The sequence below is a fragment of the Carassius carassius genome, chromosome 21 (assembly GCF_963082965.1).
Source record: "Carassius carassius chromosome 21, fCarCar2.1, whole genome shotgun sequence".
NCBI lineage: Eukaryota > Metazoa > Chordata > Actinopteri > Cypriniformes > Cyprinidae > Carassius > Carassius carassius.
Window position 1 is genome coordinate 20219792 of NC_081775.1, and position 18710 is coordinate 20238501.

General features: G+C 37.7%; 2 protein-coding genes across 2 annotated transcripts; one reads left to right on the forward strand and one right to left on the reverse strand.

The window, feature by feature from the left end:
* Positions 1-1309: 1309 nt before the first annotated feature.
* On the forward strand, positions 1310-10501 carry ptk6a (PTK6 protein tyrosine kinase 6a). The gene is made up of 8 exons (XM_059503723.1): positions 1310-1785; positions 2132-2253; positions 4740-4906; positions 7539-7707; positions 8094-8252; positions 9359-9540; positions 9635-9788; positions 9879-10501. The coding sequence occupies exons 1-8, from the start codon at positions 1445-1447 to the stop codon at positions 10103-10105; spliced, it is 1521 nt and encodes a 506-aa protein (XP_059359706.1). The 5' UTR covers positions 1310-1444; the 3' UTR covers positions 10106-10501.
* A 3988-nt stretch (positions 10502-14489) lies between these two features.
* On the reverse strand, positions 14490-16763 carry ppdpfa (pancreatic progenitor cell differentiation and proliferation factor a). The gene is made up of 5 exons (XM_059503724.1): positions 16607-16763; positions 15387-15492; positions 15195-15272; positions 14974-15070; positions 14490-14889 (listed from the first exon to the last, which is right to left on the reverse strand). The coding sequence occupies exons 2-5, from the start codon at positions 15439-15441 to the stop codon at positions 14766-14768; spliced, it is 354 nt and encodes a 117-aa protein (XP_059359707.1). The 5' UTR covers positions 15442-15492; positions 16607-16763; the 3' UTR covers positions 14490-14765.
* Positions 16764-18710: the final 1947 nt, after the last annotated feature.

An 18710-nucleotide genomic window follows, 5' to 3' on the forward strand; every position in this document is an offset into this window, starting at 1 on the left:
TGCTTTAATTGGAGCCTAAAACGTTTTCCTTATGAAAGCATTACTGGAAGAACTGCGGACACTCTTTAGAGTTCTTGCAGAAACTTTTAACGGTTTTGAAAACTGCCCTTTTTGAAAAGAGCCTAGAAATTCTGAGAGCCTAGAAGCAGGGCCGTATTAAGACAGTGTGGTGCCCCTGGGCACTATAGCCTACCTCAAAAGTAAAATAAAAAAAATTTAACTTCAATGGTTAACAGGGAGAGTGCAGTCAATCGCTTCTGTGTCATTGTCGTCCTGAGCTCATTCTGCACGCGTTTAAAAAAAACTTTCGATCCCTGAAACATTTTGAATTGTAGCTAAACGTCTAGCGTCCTTGACTTTCTTTAACTTTTTTTTCGCAAAACCACTCAATTGACGTCAGTCCATTTTCATTTTCTGTAGCCGTTAAAAAATGACACATTTGCGCGTACTTGTTGTGGACCAACTCAACTCACAGATTGGGGACGGGGGGGGGGGGGGCTGATAGTGGTCATGTAATCTTTATTTATTTATAATTTATTATTATTATTGTTGTTAAGTTAGTGTTCATAAACGAGTTATGTATGGTCTTTCAAGAATTTCAAGTTAATAATTCAATTTCAATTCAATTCAATTCAAGTTTAGTTGTATAGCGCTTTTTACAATACAAATCGTTACAAAGCAACTTTACAGAAAATTATGTTTCTACAATATTTAGTAGTAGCTAGTAGTTTTTGCACATTTAATAATAAAACTATTTACGAAAAATATTTTTAAAGCTTGTGTCATGTGGTGCCCCCCTAGTTTTTGTGAATGGTTGGTGCCCCTGGGCACTGGCCCAAGTGCCCTTACGGATAATCCGATGTTGTGCTCAATCGGCTCTACCTAGAAGGGTTCTGGCAGCGTCAGAAAACTGTGAAACTCCATACGGTGGCTCAAGTAGCTATCTTCTTTTTTTATGCAATACGGTATACAAGAGTACAACATCTATGTATTACATAATGGCAAAGATAATGTCATCTCAAAGGCAAATTGGAAGAGTAGCCTATCCCAATTTACATAAATCCATATTAGGCCTATATAAAGTAAAATCGACAAAAATCTGTCTAATCTTGCACACATTTTACATTTAGGGAATTAATTGTTTCTGTCATATATGCACAGTACTGTTCTGGATCTAAACTTTAAGGAGTGTAAAGCTCGCCGAGTTTCGAAGGCGTTTCCCCTTTGGCCGTGTGTCAAATCTGATTGTGCTACATAATTAAATAGCCTTCTTGGGTACAGGCGCTGTCAAAAATACTGTCCAGATTGACGGCGGTTGAGGCACACCTGTGTGTGCTCCTCCCAGCTCTTTCACTCGTGTTTAGTCATTTGCCGGTAGAAGACTTAGCTTCCACGTACCGTCAGTCCGGAACCTGTTACAGGCATCGATTCAAATTCAAATGAAATGTCCAAGGACGGGAGCCGCTCGTGCCTCAGTTTGGGGGCGCTTTGTGAGAGACTGTTTGGTTCATCTAAGACCGAAGTTGAAAAACCAGCGAATACCACCAAACTTGCTTCGAATCCGCCCTCTTCTGAGTCCGCCGGTGAAATCTACACGGCGCTGTGGCCCTTCCAGGCTCGCGCGGACGAGGAACTGTCCTTCCAGAAAGGAGAGCAGTTCCGAATCTGCGAGCGTCAGGGTGACTGGTGTACTGCCGTTAAACTGGACAGAAACGGAACGGTGACAGACAAGGGCGTCGTTCCTCAAAACTACCTAGCGAGAAGGAAGACGGTGAAAGAGCAACCGTAAGTAGGCTACTTTTTTTTTTGTATTCTTTTATTCTTAGACCATCTACTCTTGTCAGTAAAAACAATCCACAGACACTCTAGGTTGGCTTTAAAAATAACATCTGATAAATAATTATATGTAAAAATTGAAATAAACATTTTTTTTCAGTACTTACCTAATAACACAATTAACACCTTTATGACTAAAAGCAATGTCAGTTCAGAGTAGCCTACGGAATGCAATTTTTTTCAAGAGTCATATTTTTCCTGCCCCAACTCCTGTCCTGTCCTGTCCTGTCCTGTCCTGTCCCAATGTGGTTTGAGACCTGTGTGCAACATCTGAACCAACTGTGTTCTTCTTTAGTTGGTATTTTGGGACACTGAACCGCTTTGAGACCCAGAATTTACTCCTGGCTCCAGGGAATAGAGTTGGTGCTTTTTTGCTGCGACACAGTGAAAAAGATCACATAGGGTGTGTATTATCAGGTATGTAATTGTTGTGTCTATTGAATTTGATTTTACATCCAGTTCTGCCCATGCTATTAGCCTATAAAAGTAACACAGCATACCCAACATCCAGGGACGAAAATCTCATCTAAATGTTGGGGGGGACAATAAACATAACATTTCTCACGAGCAAGTTTTGAAGGGGACACCAATAAAACAGGCTAAATTGTACTTAAGAATATGGGTACAGAGAGGAAAGCCTTACTATTGCATGGAGACCGTTCCATTATCCTTCTTCTCAAAGTTTCTTTCTGGTTCAATGAAAAAGCTGAATAAATTGACAAAAACATTCTTCAAAACTATTTTTTTTCCCCAATGTTTTTGAAGTTGTTTACACAATCAAGCCACCAAAATACAATGGAATTTGAACTTAACTTCAACTTTTATTTATTTATATAGCACATTTAATAGCAATGTTTTTGCTTCACAGTTATAATTAAAACATGCATATATAAAAACATTTTCCATGCCTAGCAAAATGAAGGCATACACACTCTTAGAGATACACCCTCACACAACTGTATAGTGAGATCCGTATAGACATGAAAGACAGGGGAAAAAACAAACAAAAATAATAATAATTTATTACATCAATGACTGATTTGTTCAAAAAGTGGATTCACTCAGTTAGGAAACACCTCCTCAGTGTGTTTCTCAAAGACACAATTAGTGCTGTTACTGCTGTAGCTTAGTTTTCAACATCTTTCGTTGGTGAAATAGAGCTAAAACAGTCAATATGGTGCCTAAAATGCACTTAATATTAACTTCTTGTTTATTAAATTTTTATAAAAATCTAAATCACATTTGTTATGCTAATATCTGGAGAACAACTGCACTCTTAGTATGATGTTATATTAGATTAACTATATTAAATGAAATAAACTGACCAGTGGCGGCTCGTGAATTTTAAAATAGAGGAGGCAAACTAATTGTATTGGTCTGGATCCCTGCCAATTGTTATTATTATTATTATTATTATTATTTGCTTAACCACTTTAAAATGGCTTTTTGGCAGCTTTTAGTCAGAAACCATAAAGAAAATATATTCAATATCGTTGCTCATTATAAATACTTGGTAAATTATCAGCCTAGCCGCTCCGGGAGACGTTCAAACCATAGACTGTATAAAAACAGGTTCAAACTAATAGCACGTAATTTATGTCTCTATGATGGTTGGTTGATATTCCAGAAGGGAGGCTAGGCTCCTCTATGATGTTCCTTTTCTCAGCACTCCTCAGCGCTGAAAGTGAACACTCGATGCTGATTGGTTCCCCTGGCTTCCCCCTCCCTTTCTCTTTCACTTAGCAGTTTTAATTACATCAGCAGAATGGGCACATTCGCGATAGAAAAGCGGAGCTTTCGTGTGATGGTATTACAACTGTGAAATTACAAACAAAAATATATACATTCTGAGACATGAACTGAAATGAATAATGAATTTTATTAACATTAAATCTTCCTCATTTTCACCTTAAAATTTGGGGGAACTGTGCCTCCCCTGCCTCACCCGACGAGCCGCCACTGAAACCAACTAAATCATAGTGAACGCGGGAAAATCTAAATGCGCACCCGCACTAATCTAATCTAACGTACAAGACTTGTATATGCGTACACCATGAGTGTGTAAGACGTTATTAAACAAGCTAGGTAAACGCCTGTATAAAACGCCTGTTATGATCGCTAACAGCGCAGACTACATCGGTGACAAAAGTAAATTGGTACACAATAATATTTTTTGGACACGACTTATTAATGACTCAGCATCATCTATATTAAAGAGAAAATAATCACGTCATCCGATGTTTAATGTGAATAAAGTAAACTTGACTTATGGAGTTCCACAACAATTGTTTTCTCGCACCGGACTTTGTGTGTGTGTGTGTGTCGGTGGTGGTGAGGTAAAAGGGGAGCAGGCAGTGGACCAAAGCACTGCGAGGCAAAGCAGGGGGAACTCGAGATGTTTAAAACTTCTTTTGTTGTTGCTCAGTTTGCATTTGTATTGTTTTACTACTTACACAATTAGTTTAACTATATATCATTATATTATTTACAATACACATATTTCAATTATATTTTAGGGGGGGACAACCCTCAGATGCGGGGGTCCGGACCCCCCCGACCCCCCCGCGATTTCCGCCTATGCCAACATCATTGTTATGATGTAGTAAATTAATCTTTGAGGCATTCGCTTTTTGTTACATTGGAAATGTGGTCAATCAGGTTATAATTAGACCTGCTGTGCTTATTGTCCAAACATGTTCTTCTTTCCAATCTGTTCCTGTAGATTACACTGATTAAAGTGTGTTTTATTGGAAAAAGTTCAAAAATGTAAAGTGTTTGTGTGCCTCAAGGAACAGGGTTGGGAAACACTGGGTTAATTCATGCTAGATGCAGTTCATCAGAACATCTGTTAACAGTGCTCCTCTACTATCTGTATCCTTTCTCTTTGTGTGTCATTCCATCAGTGTTAATTAGTGACAGGGAAGTGAAACACATTGTGGTCCATCAGAATCAGAATTCAAGTTTCTATTTGGATCAGAGTCTGATGTTTCAGAGCTTGGAGAATCTGGTGGAGCACTATAAGAGGAACATCATGAACTGTGGTATCTGTCTCACACGGCCATGTGCACGGGTGAGTGAAAGAAAAATCATTCAAGTAGAATTTGACATTGTTTACATCATTTTCTTTTTCAAACAATTTGCTTTCTTCTGTTAAACACAAAAGGTGAATTTTTGAAGAATATGCTGGCCACTCTTGTACAAAAGTTATAGTAGGATTGATGCTGTTGTAGGGGAATTTACAGTTAAACCCAAAGGACCGGTTGATGAAATGATGACCAGGAGTCAGAGATGCAATCAATTGAAGTATAGTTTACTGAAGAAAATAGTTTGTAGTTTCATCAGCAGAAGTCAGCTTCAACACTCTCGATGGAGTTCGTAGGCGGCTCTGTGTACATGTTCAAATCACCAGCAATTAAACTCTATCATAGGTTACTAATTACATCAAGGCACAGGCCCGGAGGATTCTGATTGGTTGAAACAGATAAATTTTGAAAATCTCCACACATGGACGTAAAACTCGACCTGTGTGACATGGCAGACATGGCAAAAGAGCTTACTGTTATAGAGTTCAACTCCTCTAGTCTCTAATATATCTATATCTAGATACATTTTGATATCTTACTATTTATTAATATATAGTAACTAATAACTTCATTCAATATTAATAACTTGATGAATAACTTTGATTATTTTCCTTATTATCACGCTTTCACTGTCAAACTTCAAAATAACTAAAAAGTATAATAAAAGTGAGCCACATGATTTCTGTACAATATTTCATTTTTACAATATTTCCAAAGTCATCAAATACGTAGTTTATCACATACATTCATGGCCATCCTGTCTTTTGCAAGTTCATAAGAGCAGTTCTATACAATTCATGAACAAATCCCTCTTTTCATTCTAATCAATGAATCATCTGATTCAATGATTCCTTCACACACTATGATGCTTTTGTATCCATTTTGAAGCTTGAAAGCTTCTGTTTCAAGATTTGATTTGATATTAGGGTGTGTAAAATTGGTTTTGAGTGAACTAAAAGACAGTCAGAAGAAAGACAGGATATTAGCCAATTAGCATTCTAATCTGATGTATATTGTCTTTTGAAATAGAAGAGCTTTTGTCAGTTAATTTAAGATTAAAGGGGTCATATGATGCGATTTAAATTTTTCCTTTTTCTTTGGAGTGTTACAAGCTCTTGGTGCATGAAGAAAATCTGTAAAGTTGCAAAGACTAAAGTCTCAAATCCAAAGAGATATTCTTTATCAAAGTTCAGACTCTGCCATGCCCCATTAAAACGGCTTGTTTAAACACGCCCCCACATGTCTATGTCACTATGTGGAAATATTTGCATAATGCCAACCAAATGATCACACAATGAAAGAAGTCGTGGTTTCAGTAACCACAGTTAGTGTTGAAGCAGCCATGTCAGGTATTTTGGAATTTCTAAGATTACAACAGAACAGCAGCGCATTTTATGGACGACCGTTTCGTGAACCTAGGAGAGGAGTGAAAGTGAAAGTGAAAGTGACATTCAGCCAAGTATGGTGACCCATACTCAGAATTTGTGCTCTGCATTTAACCCATCCGAAATGCACACACACAGAGCAGTGAACACACACACACACACACACACACACACACACACACACACACAGACAGACACGCGCGCAATTCTGACTTTGCTACGACAATCTGGTGCTTCTGAATCAGCTACTGGAAGTATTTTTTGTTATTAGTTTAAGTATTTGCTATTGACTGTTCAAATGCAGAGTTTTGCGCATCCTGTCTGTGTGCGGGCGCGCGTGTCTGTCTGTGTGTGTGTGTGTGTGTGTGTGTGTGAGAGAGAGAGAGAGAGAGAGAGACTGTCACACAGTGGAGTCAGCTGCCTTAACGGTCCATGGCTTGTGTACTGCAAACACAGTTTCATCACTGTGTCCGTCACGCGACTTTGTATCCCTTACAGGCTTGAACTGATGGTTAAACTAAGTACATTATTAATCGTCTTTAGATTTATTTTGAAAGATGAAGCTTGCGGTTATGGAAAGGGGCGGTGTTCGGCCAATCACAATGCACTGGGTCAGTTGGTCAATCAGAGACTGTGCTTGACAGATGGAGGGACTTTTTAGAAAACTACACCTTTAAGAGAGGTGGAGCATAGGGGACCTACAATAATGTACAGTGTTTTTTAACATTAAAGCATGTAAACATATTTTGTTACACCAAATACACAAAATAATGATCTTTAAAAAAGCATCATATGACCCCTTTAAATAACTAGTCATGTTGAATTTACTCGCAGGCCCAATATTTCACACATACAAGGGTTGGACAAAATAATGTGAACACCCATTATTATGGGGTTAATCTAATTTGTGTAGACTACAGAAACAACGGAGATTGTCTTATTTATCAACTGGCATTGATTATAGATTCATACACCTGAAGACTATTCAATAGTTGTATAAAGCTATCTAAAAAGGTTGGATGCTGTTTTAAAGCCTGCATGGTCAAATTATTTAGTCCAACCCCTACATATTCTGCCTATATATTATATATAGAGAGAGAGAAATTCCTGTATATCAGCAAACTGAATTATTACCACAACTAAATGTACAATATTTATATTTAACTAAATGCATTTCTCTGTATTACTGCACACTTCCATTACAGAGTTTATCTCTTTCTTCTTATACTTACAGCCAGAACCAAAACCTCAGGATCTTTCCCACCAAACAGTAGATGACTGGGAGTTACCTAAGGAGGAATTCACTCTGGAAGAGGAGCTTGGTAAAGGATACTTTGCTGATGTTTATCGTGGAAAATGGAAAGGCATGGTCAATGTGGCCATCAAGATCCTCAAAAACAACGGTAGGGTTGATGTATGTAAATAGGAAAGAAGGCTAAATGAAGTCTGATGGATATTTCAAATAGAATGGGCTTAATCTTCTTTGCCTACTTGTTTTCTGTTCCTGATACTGTGTGAATGTGAGAAATGTTGTGTTTCTTGTTCTGTGACTGTGAGAGCTGGAGGAATGTGATCATAGTCTACTCCCCTCATAACCTATATCCAATAGAGCATGTAGCACACTGAAAACTCTTGAAGAATACATCTGAAGCCTATTAGTGAACAATTCCCCTGAACGAGTACATTTTTGTATTTTGACAGATGTATTGATACACACTCTATTGCCCCAGCACACTGTTGTACTGGTGCTTATCTGAGGTGCTCTATCTGTTTCCTACTCTCCCTTTAGAGTCTCTCGATCACAGGGAGTTCCTGTGGGAGACTCAAATACTGAAAAAGCTGAGACACCGACATCTCATCACACTCTTTGCCGTCTGCACAAGCTCCACCCCCTTCTACATCATCACTGAGCTTATGGAAAAAGGCAACCTGCTCAGTTTCCTCCGAGGTCACAACCTCTTTATTATCTAACATCAGCCCAGTAAATATGAATGTTTTTTTTTACATCAGCTTTAAACGTTTACTGTAATATGTCAATAAGGGTAATTATATGTGACCTCGTGCATCATTTTGACCTGTTTCGCCCACAAATACTTTTTGAGTTTTATGCACTGAATGCGAAAGTAAAATCTAAAGGCCCAGTCACACTAAAAACAATAACTATGACGTTTATTGTGTGTGCGCACTGCTGTTCTGTGACCTGCTCTGTTAACTTGAATAGATTTCTGACTGGCTGTTAATGCTTTTGTATAATATTCATCAGCTGATAATTTTTTTTGAAAGTGCTTCCAAGTTGTTTTGTAGTTGTTATTGTTATAGCTGTTAGGTGGACCTCCCTATTCTCATATAATTGAAATCATTCTTGTTTTAAGTCTTTGATACCAATCAATGATACCATTGTTTTTACTCCAAACAGTTTTTGAGATATAATAATTTAAATTTCATGTCACAAAAAACTTGTTTCTGAGATAAGGGCCTCTAAAGATGCCAAACAATTTTTTCAGAACTATGAGATTTATTCAAACATACATTAACATTTTTTTTATTGGGAAATCAGTATAAGGTAAAAAATGTAATGCTTTTAAAATATATTAGTGCACATATTTAATGTATATTTAAAATGTTGGCGATATGTTCTACAAAATCTACAATGTATTTATAATGAGCTAAGTATATAAATGATTTTCCTAAGTTAAATGTTGCTTTAGACATCTTTTCAAGCTGTTTTATAGATATATTTCGGTAATTATAAAAACTGATTAACTGAGCAACTGCATGAGAGATTTTTTTGTACATTTTACTGTATATTTCAAAATTTTTCTCCTGTGATGTTCGTTCATGTTTAATAATGATAACAATAATAATGATATCCTTAATAAATTTACATAAAAGACTAAGTAGTCCAAAAAAAATAAAAAGCTTAGAATAGCATTTCTTCATAAACAAATTACTGGGACTCACATATACACATATAATAGTTCTCCTCAGAATGAGTTTTGTTTTTCTAAAGTCTTAAAGCAGACAGACATGATTCCTTCAGTTTTCCCTTCACAGGTGAGGAGGGGCAGAACCTGGAACCGCAGGAACTGATAGAAATGGCAAGTCAGGTGGCTGATGGGATGGCGTACCTTGAGGAGCAGAACAGCATCCACAGAGACCTGGCAGCCCGGAATGTTCTAGTGGGACCCAACTACATCTGTAAAGTGGCCGACTTTGGCCTAGCCCGCATCGTCAAGGTGAGGATTACCTTGTGGCTAATCAAAATCGTGTGTAAAATATCCACTCTTAAAATTAGCTTAAAATAAAATATGTGGGGTATTTGTTTCACAGGACCCATTTTACTCATCTGAAGATAAAACAATTCCATATAAGTGGTGTGCTCCTGAAGCCATCAGCCATGGAAGGTTCTCCAACAAATCTGATGTTTGGTCATTTGGGGTCCTCCTATATGAAATGTTCACATATGGTGGAGTCCCGTATCCAGGTACAGTACATACATCATTTATGTCTCTTTTTTTTTCTCATGCAGGGTTGAGAAAGGTTAAAGTACATCTTTTTGTGTATATTTTTGCAGCTTTCTCAAACCAAGATGTGTACAAGGTGATCACCTCGGGGTACAGAATGCCTTCGCCCACTAAGTGCCCGTCGCACATCTATGACGTAATGCTGATGTGTTGGAAAGACTCGGCTCACGAAAGGCCAGATTTCAATGAACTGAGAAGGCTCCTGGAGAACTCCAGTATGGAGAGGACCTCTGAGAGCTGCACTAACACATCCGATCCAGCAGAAGGCATCAGTTAACAGGGCAATGCGAAGACAAATGAGTGTGAATGTCCCAACAGTAGTTGTTTGTACATCTAAATACCTTTCCCCTCATTTTCACCCCTTTTTACAGTATTCACGCACTTTCACTTTTTTGTGTGCTTATTTTCTAATTTCATTTGTGAATTATTCACGTTTAATCAAACATTACTCAAATATACTCGGATGATACTGAAGATTATTATTTTTACTACCATTTTTAGATGAGATAAGTTTCCGAATTGATCACATGGACTTATAAATACAACCAGTTTTATGTTCATTATTAACAGGTTTTACCTTCATACTACAAAATAACTTGCCTTCAGCAGATCTGCACTCTGAATTTTAAATGAATGGTTATGTATATAATATAAATTATTATTATTGTTGTTGTTTTTTTTTTGCATCAGAAATTTCAATAAATGATCTGTTTTTCAGTAGGACCCGGAAGGAACTTAGTGAGCTTTGAAAGTCACAATGTTTTTATAGTTTAATGAAATGAAGGATTTCTCATAATATGATCCATTTAAATCTCTCTACTGTAAACGAGCTCTTAAACGTGAGTGTACACAACATCCGGAACAGAACGAGTTTGGCCAGTTCCTGTGGACGCAGGTCATTGCACAATCTCTAAAAACTTTCCACTGCAGTTTTCAGTTGGCACAGTGCAGTCGGTTTACAAGTAGATGCTAACTGATCCTCCAAATGATTTAAAATCACAGAAATATACTAGTCATTACACCAGAAAATGTGCATTTCATGAAAAAAAGTGATTGATTGTGTGACATTGGACTATTTATACTGTACATAGAAAAACACACGTATATATGCAACGTACCCTGCTGATTGTTGCTACAGCGGAGACATTCAAACTCAGTAACACAAGTGTTGCCACAAAGTGTTCATGTTGTGAGTGCATGGCAGGCAGAAATAGAATCGAGAACACTCTGGACTTGCCTGGCCAGACTAATCGGAAAACTGACTGGATGTTCAGGCAGGTGACATCTGCGTGATGACTGACATCTCTGGAGAATTTTGAACACCTCTTGTGCTCTGCAATCAGACACCCAATCATTCAGACTTCAGCAGCGGAGCTACAAAATTGAAAAAAGGAGTTTAAGAGGGTTATAACCTATAGGCCTTGTATAGTTTCATGCTGTCTGGTTTCTTTTAAATAATTCATCTGCTTTTCAGTTTTTATCTCAGCTTTAAGTGTGTGTTAAAATACCCTTCAGCCCTGTTTCACAAAGCAGTCACTCCCTGATGAACTTACATTAAGCCCAAGACCCCTCTTTCTTCAAACAAGTGGTGTGTGTTGTGCCATTTATTTTACTTTGATTCATAAATCTGTATTACAAATTACTGTTATTAAGCATGTTTCTCGATACAAAAAAAGTTGTAAAAACATGCCCATACACAAATACCAATTGATATAAAAGATCAGCAAAGTGAACTGAAATTCACCTTTATTCTCTTGAGCAAGATACACAATGATGTTTCGCTAGACTTTAATCACATATAGCAAAGAGAAAACAAAGATTTACAGTGTAGCCATATGGTTTTATGTTTAGAGGTTCTCGGGACTGGGTCAGTCTGACTAGTAGTATGACCAATCATTCAGAGGCTCTTTAAAACACAGCCTCTCGAAATATTTGCCTGGTGATATTTATCCACATGTGAGCTGTGCGTTCATTCATGAAGGTAACAACAAGGGCAGTAAGCAGTCATGTCAGCAGATAAAATAATATAAAGGACAAAAGTCATAGCATGTTATCAGTATAAATACGTAGGATATTTAACAAATAAACAGAACTGTAAAAAAAAAAGTTGAAATAATAAACAGGATGTATGTAAATGCTAATCATGCCCGTCTTACTGTTTCCAAACACTGAATACCGAAACAAACAGAACAGCTCGATACGCTTCCAGGAACGAGTCTGTACACACAAACTTGTCGTGTGTGTGGCAGAACCTGATTTTACCAAGTGAGACATGTTCCTGGGACAACATCTTCGTTGACCCTGGAATATGTTGACCTAGGAACACATCTAACTCGGCAAAATCAGGACGTGCTGTGTGTGTGCATGTGTTCACCTTTGTGCAGAGTAACCTTGCCACGCCGCTGTAACGGCATACTGAGACCGTGTGCTGTTTTTAGCGCGTCTCTTTTTTTAGAAACAAAGTAATTCTTATAGACGAAAGGCAATAATGGGAACCATAGACTGTAAAACATGCATGCAAATAAGATCATTAAGAGAAAGGCAGCATGTGTGGGGTGGCAACCACGCACACGATACCTTAAGCGATATGTTTTCTGTGAAAATCTTACCTTTTAATGTAGTTTTTTAATATATGTGCTTCCGCAACATACGAAGACAAGTTGAGTAAAATTTAATAAAGTTACTTACCAAAAAATACAGTTGACCAGATTTCTAAAACCGGGAAATTTCCTAGTTCAGTGTTCAAAATATTTTTAAATACTCTATTTTAACTTTTCAAAAATTAATTAATGTCTTCAACAAACGTTGAAAAAGTGGTGGAGTTTAAAGGGTACTCAAAAAAAGCTCCCCTTGTTTACACAACCTCATGTCCTACCAGATATGTACATTTCTTTGATTAGATGAAAAACCTTAGAAAAATTCAGGCTCTGTCAGTCCATAATGCAAGTATATCCCATATATCCCCAGTGGGTAAATCAATGTCTTCTAAAGTGAAATTATATGTAAAATGATTATATGAGAAATATATTTTTAATGTGTCATATTTGAATTAGAAACTGCTTCCAACCGATTGTCATATGTGGATTTCTGAATAACCATATGTTGTGACGTTGAGGCCTGGTCAATGTAACATTATATTAAAGAGTACATAACATACACAGTTTCTTGAGTACCTATAGAGTAGTACTGCATCCTTCATATATCCCAAAATTCTTTAGTTTTATCATATTTATAAAAGAAAAATACAGCTTTCCGATTCTTTCCAGAAAAAGCCGAGCTCCTGGAGGCGTGCCGTGGGCGGAGCTATAATACTGATGTTTCGTGTTGTTTCCATTAACATATCTTCACTTATGTGCTGATTTTCAACAAAATACAGAAATCTGATGCGATTGTACTTACATGAATGGGGTCTTTTATCACAAGGACGGCTCCATGTTTTAATAGCAAACGATGTGCAAATCCAGTGTCAACCTGGGCCTTGTTTATAAAACATTTGTCACTCAAATGAACAGAACACACAAAGGCACTTGATACACTCCGTTACTGCCCCGGAAAAACAAACTGCATCCACTGTTCATGTAACGCTGGGTTCTTGGGGAAGCTGAACACGGTAAACTTTCCCTCACATCCAAAAATTCACTTATTTGGAGGCATTCTCGTACAAATCCTATGCAGCGCTGTCGACGATTTTGAAGCGCGTTGATGTGCACGGTCTCGCTCTGCTCTGGTCAATGTGTGTGCGCAGGCGCGCTTTTCTGGGAAAAATTGCTCATATAAGGACTTCCGTTCTCGTCTACGTCATTAGATCCCCGATCTGAAAAAAAAAACAGCTGAAACTTGTACCAACCCGGAAGTAATATTTTTTTTTTGTCACAGAAATTCTCAGTCATTCTTCTAAATGATTTTTTAAAACTTTGGCCATGTTTAGCATGAGAATCCATCTCTTTAACACTGTGAACAACTCCGAATACACGAAACACCATTGTACCCCCCCCCCCTTTAAATTCAGTCTTCAGAAGTAGGCCTAATACAGAGGTACAAAAATGTATCTACTTTAGGAAGCACAAACTGACCTTCAAAATGGTTTAAGATAATTGTTTCAATAGGTCACGGTTTCTAAAACTGTTTTATTTTGGCCAATTATCTGCTTTTAAATCTATGCCACATTTCTATGATTAACAACAAAGATGGGGAATTAGCATTAGAAGTGTAAAAATCCCCTTTACTTTCTTTCATTTGCCACCAACATCTTGAAGTTTTGTAGATGAACATGCTGCAGTTAGTTGGTTTCTAAAAATGAATTCAGCCAGATGGAAAAACAACAGCTTCAGTTTCTTGCTGCCACATGTAGAATAGATGCGTCCAGTGACAGCAGGTTATATAAACCGTATTAGTGTGTCCTGTCTTAGCACATGTTTTAATCGCACCAAAGCCTGCTTAATTCCAAACGTCTTGCACACAGGCTGTTGTTTAGCAGCTCATTCTCTGTAAAACAGCAGAGTCACTGAACAGAGACTGTTTAGTGCTAATCCCTGTATGAGAAAGTACATTGATAGCCTAATAGTGATTTGCCATAATATAATCCATGCTAATGGAACTGAATATGATCATTTCAAATAACATGACAGCATGCAGGAGGAATAGAAACGATCACACCATACTTTAGGCTGCAGTTATTCATTTATGTATAGCAAATATAACATACAGTGATTTCAAAGTGCACCCAGTGATACAGTGACTTTACACTAAAATAATTTATATGGAAAGCATATTTTTGCCATTTTGTTTAATAATGTTTATTTGGTCATTACGTCTGGTAGCATGACATAAAAAGCAGCCGGTTTTTACTAAAAATAAAAATGGAGCCTCCATCGCCTGCTTCTGCCCACGGTGACTCCTGGATGAGGGGTGAAGGGTGTGGAATTGGGTCAGGGTGGTTACGATGGGACAGGGGATCCAGGCTCCTTCCCAGACTCACTGCTCTCACTTATTTGTCTCTTCATCACAATCTCTCGAGCAACGCAGGTCACCTGACCGTTTGTCACCGTGTAGGTGCCAGCTCTGCCAATCAATATCAAGAACACCTTGCATGAAAACCAGAACTCAAGAGCCGAGTCAAAACAAATACAAAACGGTTAAACTCACTTCTGCTGTGATTCAGATCCAATGAGTGTCCCCATTTGATTCTGCTTCCCAAAAAAGAAACTGGACCACCAGTGGCCAGAGTCCTGACGTGCTAGACCTGCCATGTAATTGGACAATGAACTTTACTATTCTGTCATAATGAAAGCTGACTATATCTTATCACTATATCTTTTTGCATGAATTTTATGGTACTAAGATGTTGAACTCTTCAGTTGATATACCTGGTGGGTGTGGAATGACCTCCCCACTGTACTCCGAACTGCCACAGGAACTGTTGCTGGATGTAGATCCTATGCGCCCTACAACATATAAATATGTGCATATATTAAAATGATCCTTAATGTTCAATTTTATGGATCCTAAATCCAAAAAGAATACTAAATTCACTTGGTAATTATAAAACATTTACTGACTTCGGTAGTAATCATGGGTGGCGACAAGGGAACCGCCGGATGGAATTGCTGCCATTTTCCCCGTCCTAGACGTGTCAACCGTGTCAAAGATGGAAAGATGGTAGACCTGTTACAAAGAAAATTCAGCAATAATGAGGACTTAATCTGTCTGAGGATGACAGCTGCATGAGATCACAACAACAAGTCCTTTTAAATACTAGGGCAGCTTGGAAAACATCTCAGGTAGGTGCAGATGCACGAACAATCTGTGCTGTGAGGTTTTAACCATGTCTGGATCACATGCAACTTTTTAGGTTAACGGTGTTGGTAGGATGTGAATATTAATCAGTGCATTCAGATATGAACCCTTTTGACATTTGATTCAAGAATGTTCCACTGAAACTGCACATCCATCCCTTCCTATTATACTCATTATGTAGAGTGTGATGTGATGATACTCAACAGCTGTTCATATTTCCATATTCAGCGACCCACTTGCTTAGAACAGCCGCGACCCCATTGCAACAAGCATGCAAAATAGCTCATATTTCATGACACATGGCTATCCAAGGTTTTCTGCTTGCACTTGCTTTGAGAATTTAAAACACAGAAAAACAAAAATATACGGACTTCACTATATTTCCAGGCTATAGATTATACTAAAAAAGTAATGCACAAGAAATAAGTACATCTCCTTATATCTGCAAGTGAAAAACTCATAAATGTAAGATACCAATGTACAGCAATAATAAATAATAATTACACAGTGATTAAGTGATAGCACAGTAATATAGTGTATTAGAGTAGCTTTAGTTTGACATCAACAACCTGCAGACGTCAATGTCAGGTTCCAGAAGGGAAGAGGGATTTACCACGTGACCTGGATAATACCCTTCTGTGCTACATATAACAGACAAGACGTTTAAGTAACACTAGTGCTTTGAATAGCTGACATGTACTGAAAGAAAAAAATTATCTGTTATAGAAGTGTAAGTGCAAAAATACAAAGATTACTGCCTTAAAGAATGACATGTCAAGATTAAGGCTTTATCAGTTGCAACTAGGTGACTTCAAACTACTTTTTTTAATAGTTGATCCATTTGCATCACTTCAAAATTACTGATATTAATTGTTTAGTTGTAAATAAAAAGTAAACAATGTTTTTACTTTCTAAACTGCCTGTCCAAAAAAACAAAAAAATAATAACATAATGATAAAGAACTATTTCTTAATTCCCTTACCTTTTAGTTTTGGTGAGTGCTGATGTTGGTAGTGCACCAAAAGCAAGGCTTGGTCGGGTAAACGCTAGGCGACAGGGCCCATTTGTAGTTTGGTTCTTGGGTGAGACCCTCCAAGGTCTTTCGCTCCTCTTATCCAAATTCTACTGCATGTAAGGCGCATGGACTATATATTACCTGAGTGACGATAAAGCCTGTCCCTCCCCGAGGGTGTGGCTTGGCACCCAACTAAATGTTAGGGGCGTTCCTTGTCTGTGGCACACGGTGAGGGTGTGGTTTGTTCCCTTGCACGGGATTGACAGGTCAAAACTGTTTCACTGAAGTTAGGACAGGGTGTCCAGCTGTCAAAAAGAGCAGATAAGTACCACTAAATAACTTAAAGGGATACTCCACCCCAAAATAAAAATTTTGTCATTTATCACTTACTCCCATGTCATTCCAAAGCCGTAAAAGCTTTGTTCGTATTCGGAACACAAATGCTGTTTCTCTGTGCATTTATGCTTTGATTTGAAAAAAGCAACAGCTGAATATCTTAAATTGCGTTCCAAAGACAAACAAAGCTTTTTTACTGGTTTGGAATGACATGGGGGTAAGTGATTAATGACAAAATGTTCATTTTGGGGTGGAGTATCCCTTTAAATCGATATATATCCATCCAACAATATCACATGCCTTGGAAGTTTGTTTTCTAAAGAAAAAATGCGTGATGGCAAATCACCAGTTCCGAAAACAAACAAACAAACAAAAAATAATATCTTCACCTCCCAATATGTTTAATTTGTCACAACTCTGTTAATTAGGGTGACCATATGTAATCTTTTCCCCAGACATGTCCTATTTTTGGACCTACCATATTTTTCACACTATAAGTTGCACCTGAGTATAAGTCGCATCAGTCCAAAAATACGTCATAATGAGGAAAAAAACATAAGCCGCACTGGACAATAAGTTGAATTTATTTAGAACCAAGAGAAAACTTTACCGTCTACATGGGGCAGGGCGCTCTATGCTGCTCACTGCTCCTGTAGTCTACACTGAGCAGCATAGAGCGCCCTCTCGCGGCTGTAGACGATAATGTTTTCTATTGGTTCATTTGTCTTAGCTCATTTCTCTTGGTTCATGTCAAATTAATTTTGATAAATAAGTCGCAGGACCAGCCAAACCGGACTTATAGTCCGGAAAATACGGTAATAAAAATGCTTCTGACTGGGATTTCCCAAAATGTCTGGGATTCAGCTGTTTTCTTTCTGTTTTCCCACTGAATTTCTGACAATTGCCGCCTGTTCCCACAGTGTGTTTTGCTCCTGTGATTTTCGTGTCCACTCCTTAAACAGTCTAATTTTGTTGGGTATATAATGTTGGCACATCAGAGACCTGCTTTCAGTAAATGTCTTTTCAATGAGTGTTCGTGCTGTTCACTTTCACTTTCGCGATCACATGCACTCGGTGTAAAGGGAGCACATCTTACAAAATCAGACATTTGTCAATGAGCTCAGGATCTGTTGAGCAGCAAAAAGGCCTTCTCCAGCATGGTCTTGTCATCGGACTCCGGCAGCGCTTCTTGGATGCAGGGTTTTTCCACAGAATTGGGCTAATTTTAAACTGTTGCCATGGGTTGATTTTCCAAAGTGGGTTAAAGAAATATTGGTTTGAAATACTGCAAAACCTAATTTAATACATTAACTGTTCCCTCCTGGTGGAATGACCTGCCCAACTCAATCCAAGCAGCGGAGTCCTTAATCATGTTCAAGAGACAACTGAAAACACATCTCTTACTCTTTAAATCTAGAACTCTCATCTAATGCTAATTCTAATGTATTTTTTTACTTAATATTTTAATTTAACTCTTAATCTCTGATTCTTTGGGTCATTCTTCAATAGGGCTGGCAAATGAGAGGAAGCATTTACAAGATGCTTATTTGTTTTTTTTGTTTTTTTATAAAATCTATTGTTATTCATTTAAAATGTGCTATATCCATTAAAATGAAAGCTTAAGAACAGTTTGATTTTTAAATAATTTCAATCAAACACCGGTGACACAGCATTTATGTCCATGTCATTTTGAAATAACACCACAGACTTTATATTGCAAGTTACCATAGGCTCT